This window comes from Lepidochelys olivacea (assembly GCF_965140295.1).
Source record: "Lepidochelys olivacea isolate rLepOli2 genome assembly, chromosome: 8".
Classification (NCBI taxonomy): domain Eukaryota; kingdom Metazoa; phylum Chordata; order Testudines; family Cheloniidae; genus Lepidochelys; species Lepidochelys olivacea.
Genome location: NC_140418.1, coordinates 243,706 through 261,232, shown reverse-complemented (window position 1 = coordinate 261,232; position 17,527 = coordinate 243,706). Strand labels below are relative to the sequence as shown.

The 17,527-nt window shown below is 44.5% G+C and overlaps 1 protein-coding gene across 3 annotated transcripts in view; it reads left to right on the top strand.

The window, feature by feature from the left end:
* Positions 1 to 17,527, top strand: part of KDM3B (lysine demethylase 3B) — a 135,948-nt gene that overhangs the window by 63,807 nt on the left and 54,614 nt on the right. For all 3 annotated transcript variants that reach the window (XM_084636645.1, XM_084636644.1, XM_084636643.1), the window contains exons 5-9: positions 2,300 to 2,424; positions 3,910 to 3,981; positions 4,989 to 5,567; positions 10,715 to 11,960; positions 12,694 to 12,895. In XM_084636645.1, the coding sequence (XP_084492771.1) occupies positions 2,300 to 2,424; positions 3,910 to 3,981; positions 4,989 to 5,567; positions 10,715 to 11,960; positions 12,694 to 12,895 (2,224 nt within the window). The remainder of the gene's footprint in view (positions 1 to 2,299; positions 2,425 to 3,909; positions 3,982 to 4,988; positions 5,568 to 10,714; positions 11,961 to 12,693; positions 12,896 to 17,527) is intronic.

The following is a 17,527-nucleotide window of genomic DNA, read 5'->3' as shown; positions in this document are numbered from 1 at the left end:
ATAAAGTCTGCGTCTTTTGCTAGGTGGTCATGCTGTGAGCAACAGGCAGTCCTAGTGTGTCTGTTGCCTTTGGGAAACACACATCCCCACAGCAGTGCAACTTCTGCATAATATTTAAATCTAGGGCCAGGAAGAACCAGGAAATCAAATTGAGACTCCCATGATGAATTCCCTCTGCCTGCTTAAGACCCAGGCCAAGGGACCTTATGCCCTCCCCTGCACCATCCCCCAGTCTCAGGCAAGCCGCATGCTCCTCTTGCCTCAGCACAATACTCTTGTAGGTCGTCCAAGGACTCGTGAGTTTTTGTTTCACATCCTTCTCTCAATTCCCTGGTCGTCAAGGCAGTAAACGAACGTGGAAATCAGTACCATGCTAAAGCAATGCCATACGACGGAACAGAAATGCCTCGACCTTCTAAGTCATAAATCCTACTTGTTTGCGACTCTGCGGTTCAGAATTGCCAACTATCAGGATCTTATGGTGAAGTAGAACCACATTGGTTACTGCAAGTTTACTTCCTTTTATTGAGCACCTTTCACCATAATAGAGGGAGCAATTTCAGGCAGTCATAGTGGAGGATCAGCTTCTGGCCAGAGCATCCTTGCAAGCCTCTCTGGATGCTGCTGATACTGCTGCACACTCCATCTCTACAGCAGGTGTCATGCAGAGGGCTTCTTGGCTCTAGCTTTCAGGATTTCCCAAGAAGGTACAAAATATCATCGTGATCTTAATTTTGTTCAGATGCCTTATGAAACCTTCCTTTAAACCAATGGCAGTTTGTTCTCTACTTAAGTTATCTATGGAGATTGCCTTCTTGGTAGCCATTACATCTGCTCCAAGAGTGGGAGAAATGGGAACCCAAATGGCACACTCTCTCTTCACAGTATTTTTCAAAGATAAGGTTTTGCTATGCCTACACACCTAATTCTTACAGAAGGTTTAATCTGAATTCCATATTAACCAGGTCATTCATTTCTCAGTTTTCTTCCCTAAATCACATCTGACTAAGGAGGACGCTATACTACGCTTGATGTCAAAAAGGGCACTAGTCTTTTACCTGGACAGGACTAAATCCTTTTGAAAAATCTCCCAGACTCTGTCAATTGCTGACAACTCTAAGGAATCTACAATTTCAATCAAAGACTCTTTAGGTGGATATCTGGATGCATCATTCCTTGTTATCAATCTAATGATATATTCAACCGTCTGTTTGGATGTTCAACAAAGAGATCTCTCTACCTTAGTGACATTTTCCCAGAAAGCTTCCATCAATGAGTTCTGCAGGGCTGCCACGTAGATTTCTGTACACGCTTTTTCAAAGTCCACGATTCAACTTCAGATGCTGCTTTTGAGTCTGCAGTACGATCTACAGCATTGAACTACTCCAAAGCCCGCGACTCCCACTGAGGCTGCTGCTTGTTAGTCACCTGAAGTGGAGCACCCACAGGAACGCTACTTGAAGGAGAGATTACTCATCCTGTAAACTGGAGTTCTTTGAGGCGCGCGCGTGTGTGTGTGTGTGTGTGTGTGTCCGTGTCCATGTCCATGTAGGTGCTCCACTATGTGCCCACCTTCCCCTCTACTTCAGCTCTGTGGAGAAGGAACTGAGGGCAGTTCACCTGCACAGCACTGTATAGGCTTGGTGCGAGGCACAAGGATGTGTAAGGCACGAGTACGGGCCGAATGAGCTCTGCTACCCAAAGTCTCCGATCCAAGGTACATAGGGTGCGCGGCACCTGAAATGGATCACCCACAGAGGGACAAACTTCGAAGAACTCCAGTTGCTGAACAGGTGAGGAACCTCGCCTTATAAACTCAAGGTGGGATTTCATAAGGAGTTCACAGTAAAGTCACATGGTTACTCATGATATGTGTGTGTCTGGATTTTTTTCCAATTATTCACTTGTAGGTGACAGAGGAAAAAATGAGTATTTAGGAGGGAGTCAGACTTGCATTGTTTCAGGTTCTAGGTTGAGTCTATAAGACTGGGTTTTTCAGATCTTCTCAAAACATAATTTTACTTGTAAATTGATCAAATTTGACCTAATATTGATACAAACATGAGCTTCACAATGCTCTTTTTTTAATCACATTTTTTCAACAGAACTGTGCTTAGATGATGTATTTGCTGTGAGCAAAAACTGTAATAAAACTTGGTAATCTGTTTCCTTGCACCAGGAGATAAGTGCTTTCAACCCTAACTCGGCACACATTACTGTCTGTATTACGCACCCTTAATGGTATAGTGCAAATAATTTGTCTGCAGGTATACTCAGTTGATCTGGCTCTCTTTTTCAGGTCCCTACAGTGTCCAAGGCCAAAGGGTTAAGGTGTACCAACCAGAGGATGAAAGTAGCTGGCTCTGTGGTGTTGTGACCTGTCAAGACCCCATCACTCGTCTTATGGAAGTGTCCGTGGCTGAGGTGAAGGCCTGAAGCACCTCATTTGGGCTTCTAAAACATGAGTTCCCTGCATCGCTTGGTGAACATACCGTTCTCCACAAAATTTGAATTTTGCTGTCTGTTGGCTAGTGTCTCCTAAAGATGTGTAATCACATGGTACTTCATGGACAGGTCACTTTTCTTACCCCACAGGGCTTATTACAAAATCTACAATGCACAATTCAGTTATGGGAGAATGTAGAGAGATGCTTGGCGAGGACAAAAATATTGCAGGAAAATTTGTATTGTAGGAAATGGTTGTAAAGGAGGAGAGGATATTGGTAGACAAGCAGAAGGTTACTTTTCCATGATTGTCATATTATGGCCACCAAATGCCATCTTTCTTGGCTTCTTCATCATACGGCACCTTGGTATACACATTGCCTGAAACAGATGAAGGAAGATGGCTAGGTTCTAGGGGCCAAAATCTCAGTCTGAACCCATCTTTTTGATATGTAGTCTTGGCTGAATAGGAATCCAGGCAGCAGTTCTTTGCTTCCACAAACTTCCAGACAGGAGACCCAAGTGGTGGGTAGCATGGTGAATCATAACTGTCTACAGCACTGACTGTTGTGTATTCTTTGTTGTGAGGAGTGGTGTGTTTTTGTTTGTTTTTTTAAATCTCCATGATGAGATCATTTGTATTCAGATTGAACTTTTTGGATTGTTTGGAGGCAGAGCTAGTTCTGGACAGGAGCAGAATTTTCTTTGCTTGATTTTTAGCCAGTATGACTTGCAGGAGGCGTTTCAGGCCACTCCTTCTGAATCCAATTCATGTATCTCCTGACTGATGAACTCTACTGGAGAGACAGGGAGTCTGTTTTGAGAAAAGATTCTTAATTGTTTCCATGTGGGAGAGCAAGGTGACATTTTTAAATAAGGAAGTGATCATTTTGGCTCAAGAAACAATCATCTGACATTGATTTGGGGATTGGTCCTGCTTTGAGCAGGGGGTTGGACTAGATGACCTCCAGTGGTCCCTTCCAATCCTGATATTCTATGATATTGCTAATTATTGACTGGTCTCTAATCTTTCTTTTTGTGGGGAAAGCTAATAGAGAATGGGTGGCATCAACTGACACGTTTCCTTGCCAGTTTAGAAGGAAAGACAGAAAAGACAAAATTGAAAGGAATGAATTCAAAGTGGAAGAAGGGGACTTAGTGGCAGAACTGTCTCCAGATGTGTTCAACAGGACTGATAAATGAATGGAGACAGAAAAAGTAGAACAGAGTAGGAACCAAGTTTGAGGGTTAGAGAAGTTGAGAAAGGAAAGGTAGTGAAACAGTTCAAAGGGTATAGTGAAAGCAGAGATGTTGGCAAGTGAGGACAGGGAGAGAAGGAGGTGAGTGAGGGAAGAGAGGGGCTGCATGCTGTCTTATGTTCATTGTTATCTCTTACCTGGTAATTTTGACTGAATGTTTGTTCTTTCTTCCTTGCATTTTTGCTGCCCACCTCATAAAAATCAGACTGGTGAGATAAAGTCAGTGGATCCCCGACTGGTTCACGTAGTGATGGACAACTCTACTCCACCAAATGAGGTACTGTATTGTGTCATGTCTTTCCTTGTGTAATCAGGAGCTTTAGAAAGTATCTTGTGATTGCTTGGGAGGAAACAACTTGAAGAGGAGTTCTGCTTACTGAGAGCATTTGAGACATCCACTGGAGCTGAGAGGAGGGTTTCCTATATGTTTGTTGTGGATAATAAAATAGTCAGATTATCGACTTGGCTTCCTTTAAAAGTCCATTTTCTTTCAACACAGGCTTGCTGTGAGTTTGAGTTTGGAATTACTCTTACTGGAGAGAAAAGTGGACTATTGGTATCTAAGGGTTGTCTTGCTTCATTCTAAGGGATTGCACTGTGAAGGAGGCTGTCCTGGTGATCACTGCCTCTGGTTTCAGGAAATGCCTCTTCTCTTTCCATGCTTAGAAAGGGGTCCTGGCTTGTCCTTGTATGGCAGACTGTCTATAGCTTTGTGCTACAGCAATCTATCTCCACTTTTGGAGATAAAATCCAGACTGTAAGACTTACAGACTATCTCCCCAAATTTGGGGCTATTTCTGTGGATTGAAGGACAGGCTGCCTTCTGAAGGATGCTGGCAGAGTTGCCAGCTGTGCTGGACTGGAAGTTTTGCCTTAAAAGAAAATGATGGTGATAAATTTCAATGATATAAAACGTTTCAAATTTCAGTTTTACTTCAAAATAATTACCCATAATCAGAATTTCCCATTGTGCCGATGTACCACCATATGGCAATGTAGCGCTGTTAATAAGTGAATGAGGCTGGTTTGCTATGGAGGACCCTGTTCTAATGCAAAAAAACAGAGGCAAGTGTGCGTACATGCAATTTTATATATTAAAAACTTGCATTGCAGTATCTGTCTAAAATAACTATTTCTGAGTTTAATGTAGTGTAACAAATCCATTATTCTAACAAATGAAATGTTTCCCTTTAAGAGATGGGAAGAGAGTGGACCTTCTGGTTCCGGCCTGACAGGCTGGATGACCCTTTGCCTATAGTGATTACATAATTTTATTTATTCTAGGGAGGGGGCCTAAAGGCAGCTAAATCTTCGAAAGGGAAAAAGAAGAGAGAGAGTATGGAAGGAAAGGATGGACGAAGGAGGAAAAATGCTTCAGACTCTGGGTGTGATCCTGCAACAAAAAAGCTAAAAGAGAGGGGTGAAGTGGATAGTAATGGGAGTGATGGAGGTGAGGCAAGCAGGCCTCCTTGGAAAGGAGGCACCGGGAGTGAAACAGGGCTGGATGCAAGGGCCAAGCAGCTGCCTCCTTTTGTTCCTCAGATTAATCGCAATATTCGCTTTGCCACTTACACCAAAGAGAATGGCCGAACTCTGGTGGTCCAGGATGAGCCAGTGGGTGGCGACACGCCTGTACCCTTCACTCCTTTTTCTTCAGCTGCTAGTCAAGCACTGCTGGTTGGAGCTGGATGTAAAGAGGCAGGAAAATCACTGGAACAGGCTGGCCAAGGCATGGGGGCTTCTCCAGCAGCTGTTACTACAGCTGCTTTGACACCAACAACTGTGAGGATCTCGGACACTGGCATGTCAGCAGTTATTGGACAAGAGAAACAGAAAACAGGCTGGTCACAAGCTCAGGGAGAGGTGAGTTGCCTACAGCCTAGAAGATTCAAAGTACAACTAGAAAACTTTAGAAATATATTTTCTAAAGTCACTTATTAGAATAAGTTCCCACCCATGGATCTGTGTTTACAGGTAACTCTAAAATCTTTACAGTTTTGGGGCATCTCACTCTCCTCTCCCTCCAGCTCCTCCCCCTCTGACATGTGGTACGTTCAGTCCCTGTGGAGGTAAAGTTTCAGTCCCTCTCATTTTCACTTTTTGCCACTTACTGGTAGAGATGCTCCCATGGACAGTTTTTCTGCCCCACCACAAAGTCAGCTTAAAGCTGATAGAGCAAACTTTTTGCATTTTCTGACAGTGAAGCATGTCAGGTAGAAACATGAACTTGGCTCATTTCGGTCTTCTTTCTTTGTCCTTTGTAAATACAGTCAATGACAATATAAAATGTGCAGTGTGTCTGAGTGAATTGTGCTGATTGAACCTTTAACTTTTGTAATCTTAACTGCTGCTATTGGAACCTTTTTTAAATTGTGCAACCTTCAAGTTACCTTAATACAAACTACTATATTTAATGTAATTAAGTTTGATATTCTCACATGGAAGATAATAAATAGCAAGATATGCTCTTAAATAGTAAAAGCGGCAAAGAGTCCTGTGGCACCTTATAGACAACAGACGTATGGAGCATAAGCTTTCGTGGGTGAATACCCACTTCGTTGGATGACATGCATCCGACGGAGTGCGTATTCATCCAACGAAGTGGGTCTTCACCCACGAAAGCTTATGCTCCAATACGTCTGTTAGTCAAAAGATGCCACAGGACTCTGCTGCTTTTACAGATCCGGACTAACATGGCTACCCCTCTGATTCTTAAATAGTAAGTACTGTACTCTGACAAACTATTGTTAGGATCTGCCTGAAGGTCAAAAGTTAAGAAACTAAAAAAAGACCTAGAAATGCCCTGGAGACTGCTTGAAGATGCTTTTAGTTACAGAAGGTCTGCATATTCAAGGAAGAAAAAAGTAAAAAGCGGGAGGGAAACTGGTTAAATAACAAGGCAGAAGATTTTTATGTATCCTTTTAAAAATGAAAATCCAACCCAAGAGAAACTAATAAAGTAGACATTGGCAGGTAAAATAAGAACATAAGAACAGCCATACTGGGTCAGACCAAAGGTCCATCCAGCCCTGTATCCTGTCTTCTGACAGTGGCCAATGCCAGGTGCCCCAGAGGGAATGAACAGAACAGGTAATCATCAAGTGATCCATTCCTCATCGCCCATTCCTAGCTTCTGGCAAACAGAGGCTAGGGACAACATCCCTGCCCATACTGGCTAATAACCATTGATGAACCTATCCTTCATGAATTTATCTAGTTCTTTTTTGAACCATGTTATAGTCTTGGCCTTCACAGCATCCTCTGGCAAGGAATTCCACAGGTTGATCGTGCGTTGTGAAAAAATACTTCCTTTTGTTTATTTTAATCCTGCTGCCTGTTAATTTCATGTAGTGGCCACTAGTTCTTGTGTTATGAGAAGGAATAAACCTTATTTACTTTCTCCACACCAGTCATGATTTTATAGACCTCTATCATATCTCCCCTTAGCTGTCTCTTTTCCAAGCTGAGAATGGTGACTGAATAAATTTAAAGACTACTATGTAAATACTTAGAGAAATGAAGACAGGCAAGTGCATTAGAAATAGGAAGCTCACTGAGTCACTAGGGCTATACAACCACCACAGTGTAAAAAGAGATCATGTAATGTGATTAGACTGCATAAAGGGTAAATGTTTAATTTGCAGCAGTCTCCATCACATAAGATAATGAAGGTAGGAGGGAGAGAAATATCTCCCTCAGTGGTTATCCTTCTGACTCTTTTGAAAAATAAAACTGCAATAAATCATCAGGGCTGTGGAATATTTATCAAAGAATTGAGGGAACTAAAGTCCAATGTAATGGAGCTACTAACAGATCATGTTTATTATGGGAGAGTGGCCACCATTGTACTGGTCTCTAAAGGCACAAAGGGAGGTTTTGATAATTATAGACCAGTGAGATGTCACTCTGTCTCTCATTGGTCTATAATTATCAATATCTGAGGTGCTAACTGATCCAAGCATCTATATAAGTGGGCTTGGAAGGTTTAGATTTTTATTGGTAAATGTCAGTAAATGTTAATTTACACACACACACACATTCCCATTGATAATTGAAAATTACAGATAGGCAAAGAGAGAAAAACATTACTCGAGAATTTATCAGAGTTTGAGTTAAGGATATTTACTTTGTGTATTTTAACAATGTTGACAATTTGTGTTTTAATGGCTCTAAACCTTTTTAAATCTCAACATCTACTGTAATTAAATAATTGTCCCCTATATTGTCCAACATCCCCATAATTTTGCCCAACCGTAAAAATTTAAATATATTTTGAACTTTTTTATTTTTATCTAAGTTATTAGCCATTAAAATTATGAAATAAAAATTGAATTCTACCAAGCCCAAATATAAGCAGAAAATGCAAGGCACGAGCAAGCTCATATTCTGTAAGGGCAAGTCATTCCTCTGTAGCCTATTAACATTCTTTAGAAAAGACTAATAAAATAAGGGTGCAAAGGAATTGATAGGTTTTTTTTCTTTTAAATTCTCAGAACAGGCTAATAGAAGAGCCCATTAAAGAAATATGATTACCTTGTGTTGAGTTCATATTGTAATAGTAAACGAGGAGGAATGATAAATGGTCACAAAGACAGAGAAATTACACTCAGACATGAAGAGATTCAGTTTGGGGAAATGAAGCTAATACACCTAGGAAAAGATAATCTCAAGTATCCTACACTTGGAGTGTGTCTTCTGGGAGGCAGTAATGTAGAAAGCATGTGAAGGTTGATCATGACCAGCAAATTAAACATAGGTTTGTAGTGTGATGTGGCTACAAAAAAAGCTTATGGGCTATTAGGCTGCATATGCAGAGGTTTTATGAAGCAGAGAGGCAACTGTTCCACTTTATTTGGCTCTGGGGTACCTGCACCTAGAACACTGCATGCAGTTCTAGGTACAGTGTTTATGGCAAGATTGTCAAATGGGGAGTTTAGAGAAGAAAACAAATAATCATCAGGATGCAGGACTGACTCATAAGAAAATCTTGATCTAAAAATCTATAGCTTGATTGAGTGATGGAACAAAGGAACTTGGATACCACAATGATGCATGCAGTAGAAGAACCTGATAGTTATAGAAGCCTATAAATATATGAAGGGTATAAAAAACAAATGGGGTATATAAAAATGGCCCTCCTGGGTCAGTCTAATGGCCCATCTAGTCCAGCATCCTGTCTTCCAACAGTGGCCAGTGCCAAATGCTTCAGAAGCAATGAACAGAACAGGTAGTTTGAGTGATCCCTCCCCTGTCCTCCAGTCCCAGCTTCTGGCAGTCAGAGGCTTAAGGACACCCAGAACAAGGGGTTGCATCCCTGACCATCTTGGCCAGTGGTCATTTATGGACCTATCCTCCATGAATTTATGAATTTTTTTAACCCAATTATACTTTTGGCCTTTACAACATCTCCTGGCAATGAGTTCCACAGGTTGACTGTGCATTGTGTGACATACTTCCTTATGACAGGTTTCAGAGTAGCAGTCATGTTAGTCTGTATCCGCAAAAAAAAGAGTACTTGTGGCACCTTATAGACTGACTAATTTATTTGAGCATAAGCTTTCGTGAGCTACAGCTCACTTCATCAGATGCATTCAGTGGAAAATACAGTGGGGAGATTTATATACATAGAGAACATGAAACAGTGGGTGTTACCATATACACTGTAAGGAGAGTGATCAGGCAATGTGAGCTATTACCAGCATGAGAGCCGGGGGGGGGGACGGGGACGTTTTGTAGTGAAAATCAAGGTGGGCCATTTCCAGCAGTTGACAAGAACATCTGAGGAACAGTGGGGGGGGGGGGGGGGAATAAACATGGGGAAATAGTTTTACTTGTGTAATGACCCATCCACTCCCAGTCTTTATTCAAGCCTAAGTTAATTGTATCTAGTTTGCAAATTAATTCCAATTCAGCAGTCTCTCGTTGGAGTCTGTTTTTGAAGTTTTTTTGTTGAAGAATTGCAACTTTTAGGTCTGTAATTGAGTGACCAAAGAGATTGAAGTGTTCTCCGACTGGTTTTTGAATGTTATAATTCTTGACGTCTGATTTGTGTCCATTTATTCTTTTATGTAGAGACTGTCTGGTGTGGCCAATGTACATGGCAGAGGGGCATTGCTGGCACATAATGGCGTATATCACATTGGTAGATGTGCAGGTGAACGAGCCTCTGATAGCGTGGCTGATGTGATTAGGTCCTGTGATGAGGTCCCCTGAATAGATATGTGGACACAATTGGCAACGGGCTTTGTTGCAAGGATAGGTTCCTGGGTTAGTGGTTCTGTTGTGTGGTGTGTGGTTGCTGGTGAGTATTTGCTTCAGGTTGGGGGGCTGTCTGTAAGCAAGGACTGTCTGTAAGATCTGTGATGGGTCGTCCTTCAGGATAGGTTGTAGATCCTAAAATTTGTAGACCCCAAAAAGTGATTCTTAAGACTTACACTCTGGTTACATTAGCTAGGATAGAATTACAGAGGCTATACATTCTTATATTGAAACGCATAAATGGATGACTATCTGAGGGCTCGGTGCAATATTGTACCATGAGGAGATATTTCTCAACTAGGTTCATTATGGTGATTTCAGGTTTTCCTCTGAAATATCTAGCATTGGCTGTTCTTGGAGATAAGATTCCAGATTAGTTAGACCATTCATATATCAGTTCTGTGTTCCATAGTGTGACAAGGCATTAATAAAACTTGATTGGTCTTCCCACCCTTAATTTGTAATTGCCATGAGCTGGCTAGTTACAGCTGCAGGGGTCGGGAGCGGCGGTGGAGGGAAATTCCTATTCTGTATTACTTTGGTAGACATTCCTTAATTTTAAGTTTAGAGAAAGCTGTGTTGGTGCAAGTAATGATTTCTGCTGTGACTCCCCATGGCAGGTATGTGAGAAGCATGTGAAGGATTTGATTGTGTAATTAGTAGCAATGGGCAAAGTTCTGCTGGTTTAGCTACTCAATCATCTTTTTAGAGAAAATCATTTTGTTAGTTAACTCTCTTCAATTTTGTTTCAGAATTCCCGAAATTCACTTCTGACCTCTTCTGGATTTGGAGCGTCTCTCCCAACTGCATCCCAGCCTTTGGGATTTGGGGATGGAAGAAGCCAATCAAATGGAGTATTGTCTGCAGCAAACAAGCCTGTTGGGTTTCCATTTGGCTGTAGCACTGGGCAAGAGACTCAGAAAGACTCTGATCTGTCAAAGAACTTGTTTTTTCAGTGCATGTCCCAGAATCTGCCTTCCAGTAACTATTTCACAGTCATCTCAGAGAGTTTGGCTGAAGAGCCCTCTAGTCGGGACTCGTTCAAGCAGAGTGTGGACAGTCTGGGCTCTGGGATCTGTAAAAGTAAATCTCCTCTTGCAGCAGACACTAAACCTGCAGCCCCATCTGGCAGTTCTGTGGACCGGAAGCTGCCGTTGGAGTCTATGCCCACCCTCACTCCAGCCTTTTCACGAAGCCTCTTGAATACTCGACCTGCAGATAATCATGAAAACCTATTTTTACAGCCCCCAAAACTGTCCCGAGAGGAGCCCTCCAATCCTTTCCTGGCATTTGCTGAGAAAGCAGAACTCAGTCCTTTCAGCAGCTTTGCCTCTTCATCTCAGACCATATCTATACCCCCTTCAGCTATGGGTCTAAAGGCTGCTTCTAGCTGGCCAGAATCACACACCTCAACAGACTCTTCTTCTCTAGCTAAGAAGAAAACCTTGTTTATAACAACAGATTCCTCCAAGATGGTTTCTAATGCTTCTAGTTCAGCTGTTGCTGGTGTTCAGAGCCCATCCACTGTGGGGAATGGCCGTTCCAGCTCACCCACTGGTAGCCTGACACAGCCTATTGAGATGCCCACACTCTCCTCCAGCCCAACAGAAGAAAAGCCATCTGTTGGGCCTGGGCAGCAAGACAATCCTCTCCTGAAAACTTTTTCTAATGTGTTTGGCAGGCACCCGCCTGGCTTTTTCTCTTCGCAGGCAGAGTTTGCACAGGAGAACAAAGCCCCCTTTGAAGCTGTGAAAAGGTTTTCTTTAGACGAGCGGAGCATGACATCCAGACAGGACTCAGATTCTAGTACCAACAGTGACCTGTCAGACTTGAGTGATTCTGAGGAGCAGCTGCAGGCCAAGGCTTGTCTAAAGGGAATTCCGGAGCATCTGATTGGCAAGCTTGGCCCCAGTGGAGAGCGGAATGCTGAACTGCTGCTGGGAAAAGGGAAAGGGAAGCAGGCCCCAAAGGGCCGGCCTCGCACAGCTCCCCTGAAAGGTGAAGCGTTCAGGGCAGGGCAGGAATACATGAGAACATGAAGGGATGGGACACTGTTTTTTTGCACTGCACATATTCTGTATGGCAAACCTTGTGATTTTTTCACCCTGGTATAAATTCTGCATCACTAGCATGGGCACAAAATATTAGTAGTGAAAAAAAGCTTGGAGTTTTTAAAGGATGTGGTGATTGATGCAAGAATATCTGCGGGTACGTTCACTAGGGAAAAATGGACAAGCTTTGAAAGTTCAGGACACAGTTAACAGGGGTATGCTTCAGAATTAAAGATAACCATTAACAGACTTTCCCATTGGCATGTTATTCCACAACTGTCAATTAAGGCAGTTTTACACTTTTTTTTTGAAGCATATGGTACTATCCAGTGCTCTGAGAAGAGTAAGAAGTGTTTGGAATTGCTTGTAGATGCATTTAGCTAATTTTTCAGCATTTTAAGTGGATACATTATTCAGCCAAATTGTTTTTCACATTCTGCATTATTTCTTTCTAAAATACCCATCACTGAAGTGGTGTGGCATGTTTGGGAAGCCTGTTGTAGGCAAAAGTTTCTATCAAAACTAGGGGGAGCAGTCTGCTGTTCAAGGGGTAACCCTGGGTTAATTACTCTGGAAGGAATGCACTTTTCAGAGAGGATCTTGGAAAATATGCTTCTTGGAGTTGACCATTTGCTGTTGTAGTTTGACTGATGGGTTCTCATTTTTCCTTTTCAATACAGTTGGCCAGTCTGTGCTGAAAGACATGAGTAAGGTGAGGAAACTGAAGCAGTCAGGAGAGCCGTTCCTCCAGGATGGATCTTGCATCAATGTAGCCCCTCATCTGCACAAGTGTCGAGAGTGTCGTCTGGAGCGGTACCGCAAGTTTAAGGAGCAGGAGCAGGATGACTCAACTGTGGCCTGTCGCTTTTTCCATTTTCGGAGGTGCTGAATCTCTCTCTGCTTCATATGTAACGTTTATGGAGCACTTCAGGCTTGTGAAGTGCTAAATATTTTGTTCTTGGACATTTTAACTTGCCTGGGTAGTCTAATGAAGGTTTTGACTATTCCAAAACTGTCACCTGGCTGGAGTTCTATCATTGTCCTGCAAGGAGAACAGCTGCCATTGCTGTTATCCCGCTTCAGCTAACTTCAAAAGCTACAGCTATATGACACTAACTGGATGGCTTCATGCCAGGTCTGAGGAGACTGAATTTGTTTCCAAAGCTCAGTAAACTTTTACGGCTGGATAGTAAGATCCTGTACTGAAATAACTATTCTTTTCCAGCTTTCTTTAATGAGTTTGGGACAGAGTTAGGATTTTTAGACTAGCTAACAACTAATTGAATTTTGCCAGTTCAAAGCTAATGTTGGAGAAAATATGTAACTGGCCTTAAGAGTAGCTGTGTGTCTCTCCATGGTACACCAACCACTTGCCCTGTTCCTTAATGGGTTGTATCTCTTGATCTCCTTAACCAGGCCCTCCTGACTGTGTGCTTGCATGGTTTGGAGAAAGATAAGCAGCTAATTTTTAGAGAAATAAAAAGCAGTGACTCCAATGCACAGTATATTACTACAAAATCATCATCTCGCATACATTCCACGTACACCATTGTCCGAGCTTTTTCTTTCTGTGGTATCCTTCAGGCCGGCTCTAGCACCCTCTGGTGCCACATGCTCATGTGCCAGTATAAGAGGTGCCGCCATCAGGCACCCTCTCAATTCCTTCTTACTGCCCGTGACGGTTGTTGGAATGACCCCTCTTGCTTCGGCAAGACTTATTTTCAGTGGTTTTTGAACTCTGATTCATAGTTTGTTAGTTCAAGTACAGTTTTAGTGCATATAGATATTGTAGTTAGCGTAAATCAATAATCCCTATCGTTGAGGGACTCTTTTCGCTCCAGGGGCCAGGCATGACCTGGTCCCAGGGCTTCAAACCATGTGCCTCCTGCATCAAACCTATGCCCATGAGCGACCCACACTCTAGCTGCTTGAAATGCTTGAGAGAAACTCATGTGAGGGCCAAGTGCCAGTTTTGTCAGGACTTTTGGACTGCGCACAAAAAAAGAAATCGAGAAATAAGATTGAAGGCTATCCTAATAGAAACCGCTCTCGGACCAGCCTCAGAGCCAAGCCGCTTTGATTCAACACCGAGCACTTCAGCCTCACTGTGAAGTGCTTCTCTGGCACTGTGCTCTTCCCAGCGCTGTTAATCTCCAGTGCCAAGGAAGAAGCACACAAAGCAGCACACCGACAGTGCAGAAGGAGGACAAGCATGGCCAAGGCAGCAGTGTGTGACCTGCGTCAACCAACTCCTCCACCCCTGGTCCCATGGTGGCATTGTTAACTATGCCCACAACATAGAGTCCAGTGTGGGACCCTCTGCCGACACCTGGAAGCCACTGTGGTATCAGCAGTCTGATGGTTCCATCGATCCATGAGGCCTTTGCAGCAGCCAGGGACTTACTTTTGCTCCTGATTCCCCCAACTCTGATGGGACAGCTGCCGGTCCCAATGTCCGTGAGCAGGAAGGAGCATGGATCTTAGAGCTCCTTCCTGGGACTGAGTGCCCTGGGACCTTCTAGGGGCAAGCTGACCCTGATACTGTCATCACGACCATCTCCAGTCCTCGGACCCCCGGGATTGAATGGAGGCAGAGAGGGGTGCTACTCCACTGTGGTCACGAGGGAGGACTTCTGAGTCCGAAGGGGAGCCCTACGTTCAGCCTATGTGCCACCTGACCTTGGCGCGAGTCCCATTGCCAGCACCTGGCCAACAGGTCAGCGGCCTATGCAGTGGCCATATGGTAACCCTTGGGTGTTTTCCCCCGGTACTGGGTCCTCCCTACCATTGATCATACTTGATGATTCCGAGAGAGGCTACCGCTCCTTTCCACTCGGCACCTGATGCCGACCCTGGTATCGATGTTCAGGATATAGTTCCCATGGATGTCATTGCGGCTGAGGAAGAAGTCCCTTCTCCGGTGCAAGTGGCTGCCATTTCCTCCCCAGATGAGGCTGACTTGGGGCCGAGTAGCTCACTCCTCAGGACAACCTCAGGGCCCATCGGGACCTTCTGAAGTGGAAAGCAGCTAACCTGGGGCTGGAGCTTGAGGAGTTTAAGGAATCATCCCACAGCCTTAGGCCAGGTCTACACTGCGGAGGGTTGGGGTGGGGGAGGGATCGATCTAAGATACGCAACTTTAGCTACTAGAATAGCGTAGCTGAAGTCAACGTATCTTAGATCGACTTAGAATCACTTACTTCGCGTCCTCGCGGCGCGGGATCGACAGCCACCGCTCCCCCGTCAACTCAGCTTCCGCCTCTCGCCCTGGTGGAGTTCCAGAGTCGATGGCAGAGCGATCGGTGATCGATTTATTGCGTCTATGCTAGATACAACAAATCGATCCCTGATAGATCACTACCCACCAATCTGGCGGGTAGTGTAGACACGGCCTTATTGATGTTCTGGCTGCAGCTGCTCCCTCCAAAATGGCCTTGCTCATTAATGAGATTGTAATGGGTTCGGTCGAGGCCCTGTGGCAAACTCCTTCTCTGTTCCCCACCTCAAAGAGGGCAGAAAATAAATATTATGTGCCAGCAAGTGGGTACAAGTACCTATACTCCCACCCCCCACCAGGGTCCCTGGTTGTGTCAGCAGCCAATGACAGGGGCATCAGGGCCAGTGCTACCCCCAAACAAAAGGATGCAATAAAACTAGAGCTGGTCGGGAGAAAAATGTATTCAATGTGTAGCCTACAGCTGCGTATCTGGAGATATGACTATAATCTGTGGGATTCCTTAGCCAAGTTTAAAGACACTCTGCTGCAGGACTCAAGGCAGAAATTCTCTGTCCTCTTGGAGGAAGGTAAGAATGTGGCTGGGACATCTCTCCAGGCAGCTCTGGATGCAGCTGACTCAGCAATGGACAGTGACCTCTGCTGTCACCATGAGGCAATGCTCTTGGCTCCAGTCCTCAAACTTCCTCATGAGGTCCAACAGTCCACCCAGGATCTCCCCTTTGAAGATTCCTCTTTATTCTCAGAGCAGACAGACACAAGACTTCATGGCGTGAAGGACTCAGGGGCCACTCTCAGGTCCCTGGGCCTCTACACTCCATCGGCTTCCAGGAAGCACTTCAGGCCCCAACAGCCACCACGTTTCTTGGCTCTATCTCCGAGACAGGAATCCTATAAAAGGAACGGGAGAGGTTAGAAGCAGCATCAACAGCTTCCCTCAACCTCCCCGAAGGGGTCACATAAGTACTTCCCAGTGGGCCCAAGCAGGCCTTTTGAAGGTGTGCCTGAGGGTGCTATACCAGTTCCTGTTTCAGATCCTGTCTGCCCTTTGTTTTCGGACTGTCTATCCAACTTCAGCCTAGCGTGGTCTTGCATAACATCGGACTGCTGGGTGCTAAGTACAGTGACCATCAGCTATACCTTTCAGTTTACATCCACCCCTCCCTCCTACCCTCCATTCCTGTCCCTCTTCAGGGACCCTTCTCACAAGCAACTCTTTGCCCAGGAGGTACAGCCCCTCCTGTAGATGGGGGCCATGGAGAAGGTTCCTCAAGACTCACGAGGAAGGGGTTTTACTCCTGATATTTCCTGATCGCAAAGGTCAAGGGGAGCTTTGGCCCATTTTGGACCTGTCACCTCAATAGGTATCTCAAGAAACTGAGGTTCCGCATGGTCTCCCGGGCCTCCATCATTCTTTCCCTGGATCCAGGGTACTGGTATGCGTCTCTTGATATAAAGGATGCCTACTTTCACATTTGTATCTTCTGTGGCCACAGAAGATTTCTCAGGTTTATTGTAAACCAATGCCACTACCAATTCACTGCTCTCCCATTCGTTCATCTTCTTAGCACTGGGCCTTTTGATAAATGAGCAAAAGTCAACTCTTTTTTTGTTCCAGTTCAGAGAAGAGAGTTTACTGGGGCAGTGCTCGACTCAACCTAAGCCAGAGCCTTCCTTCTGCAGACCCAATTCCAGACTGTCGGATCTTATATCCAAAGTCATTGTCTCGGTGGCGACATCCCTCACCTCCTAAGCAGAGGCGTGGCTAGGCAGCTCTGGTTCCCAGCCGATGGGAGCTGCGGAACCGGTGTTTGGGGCAGAGGCAGCATGCAGATCTGCTTGGCCACACCTCTTCCTAGGAGCTGAGGGAGGGGGATGTTGCCGCTTCCAGGGAGGTACGGAGCCAGGTAGGGAGCCTGCCAGCCCTACCGCCCCAACAACTCACTCCATACCCCCAGCACCAACGAAGGTCCAGAGCTGCTGGCACCCGTGGCACACCCGGGCTAACACCCCCCTACCCACCCAAGCCCTCCTGGGCCACCCCCATCCCCAGAATTAGTCAGAGGTATGTAATACAAGTCATGGACAGGTTACAGGCCGTGAATTTTTTACTGCCCCTGACCTGTCCATGACTTTTCTAAAAATACCCCTGACTAAGGCTATGTTTTAGTCATCCTGGATCACAAGCTAAATATGAGTCAACAGTGTAACACTGTTGCAAAAAAAAGGTAAACATAATTCTGGGATGTATTAGCAGGAGTTTTGTAAGCAAGACATGA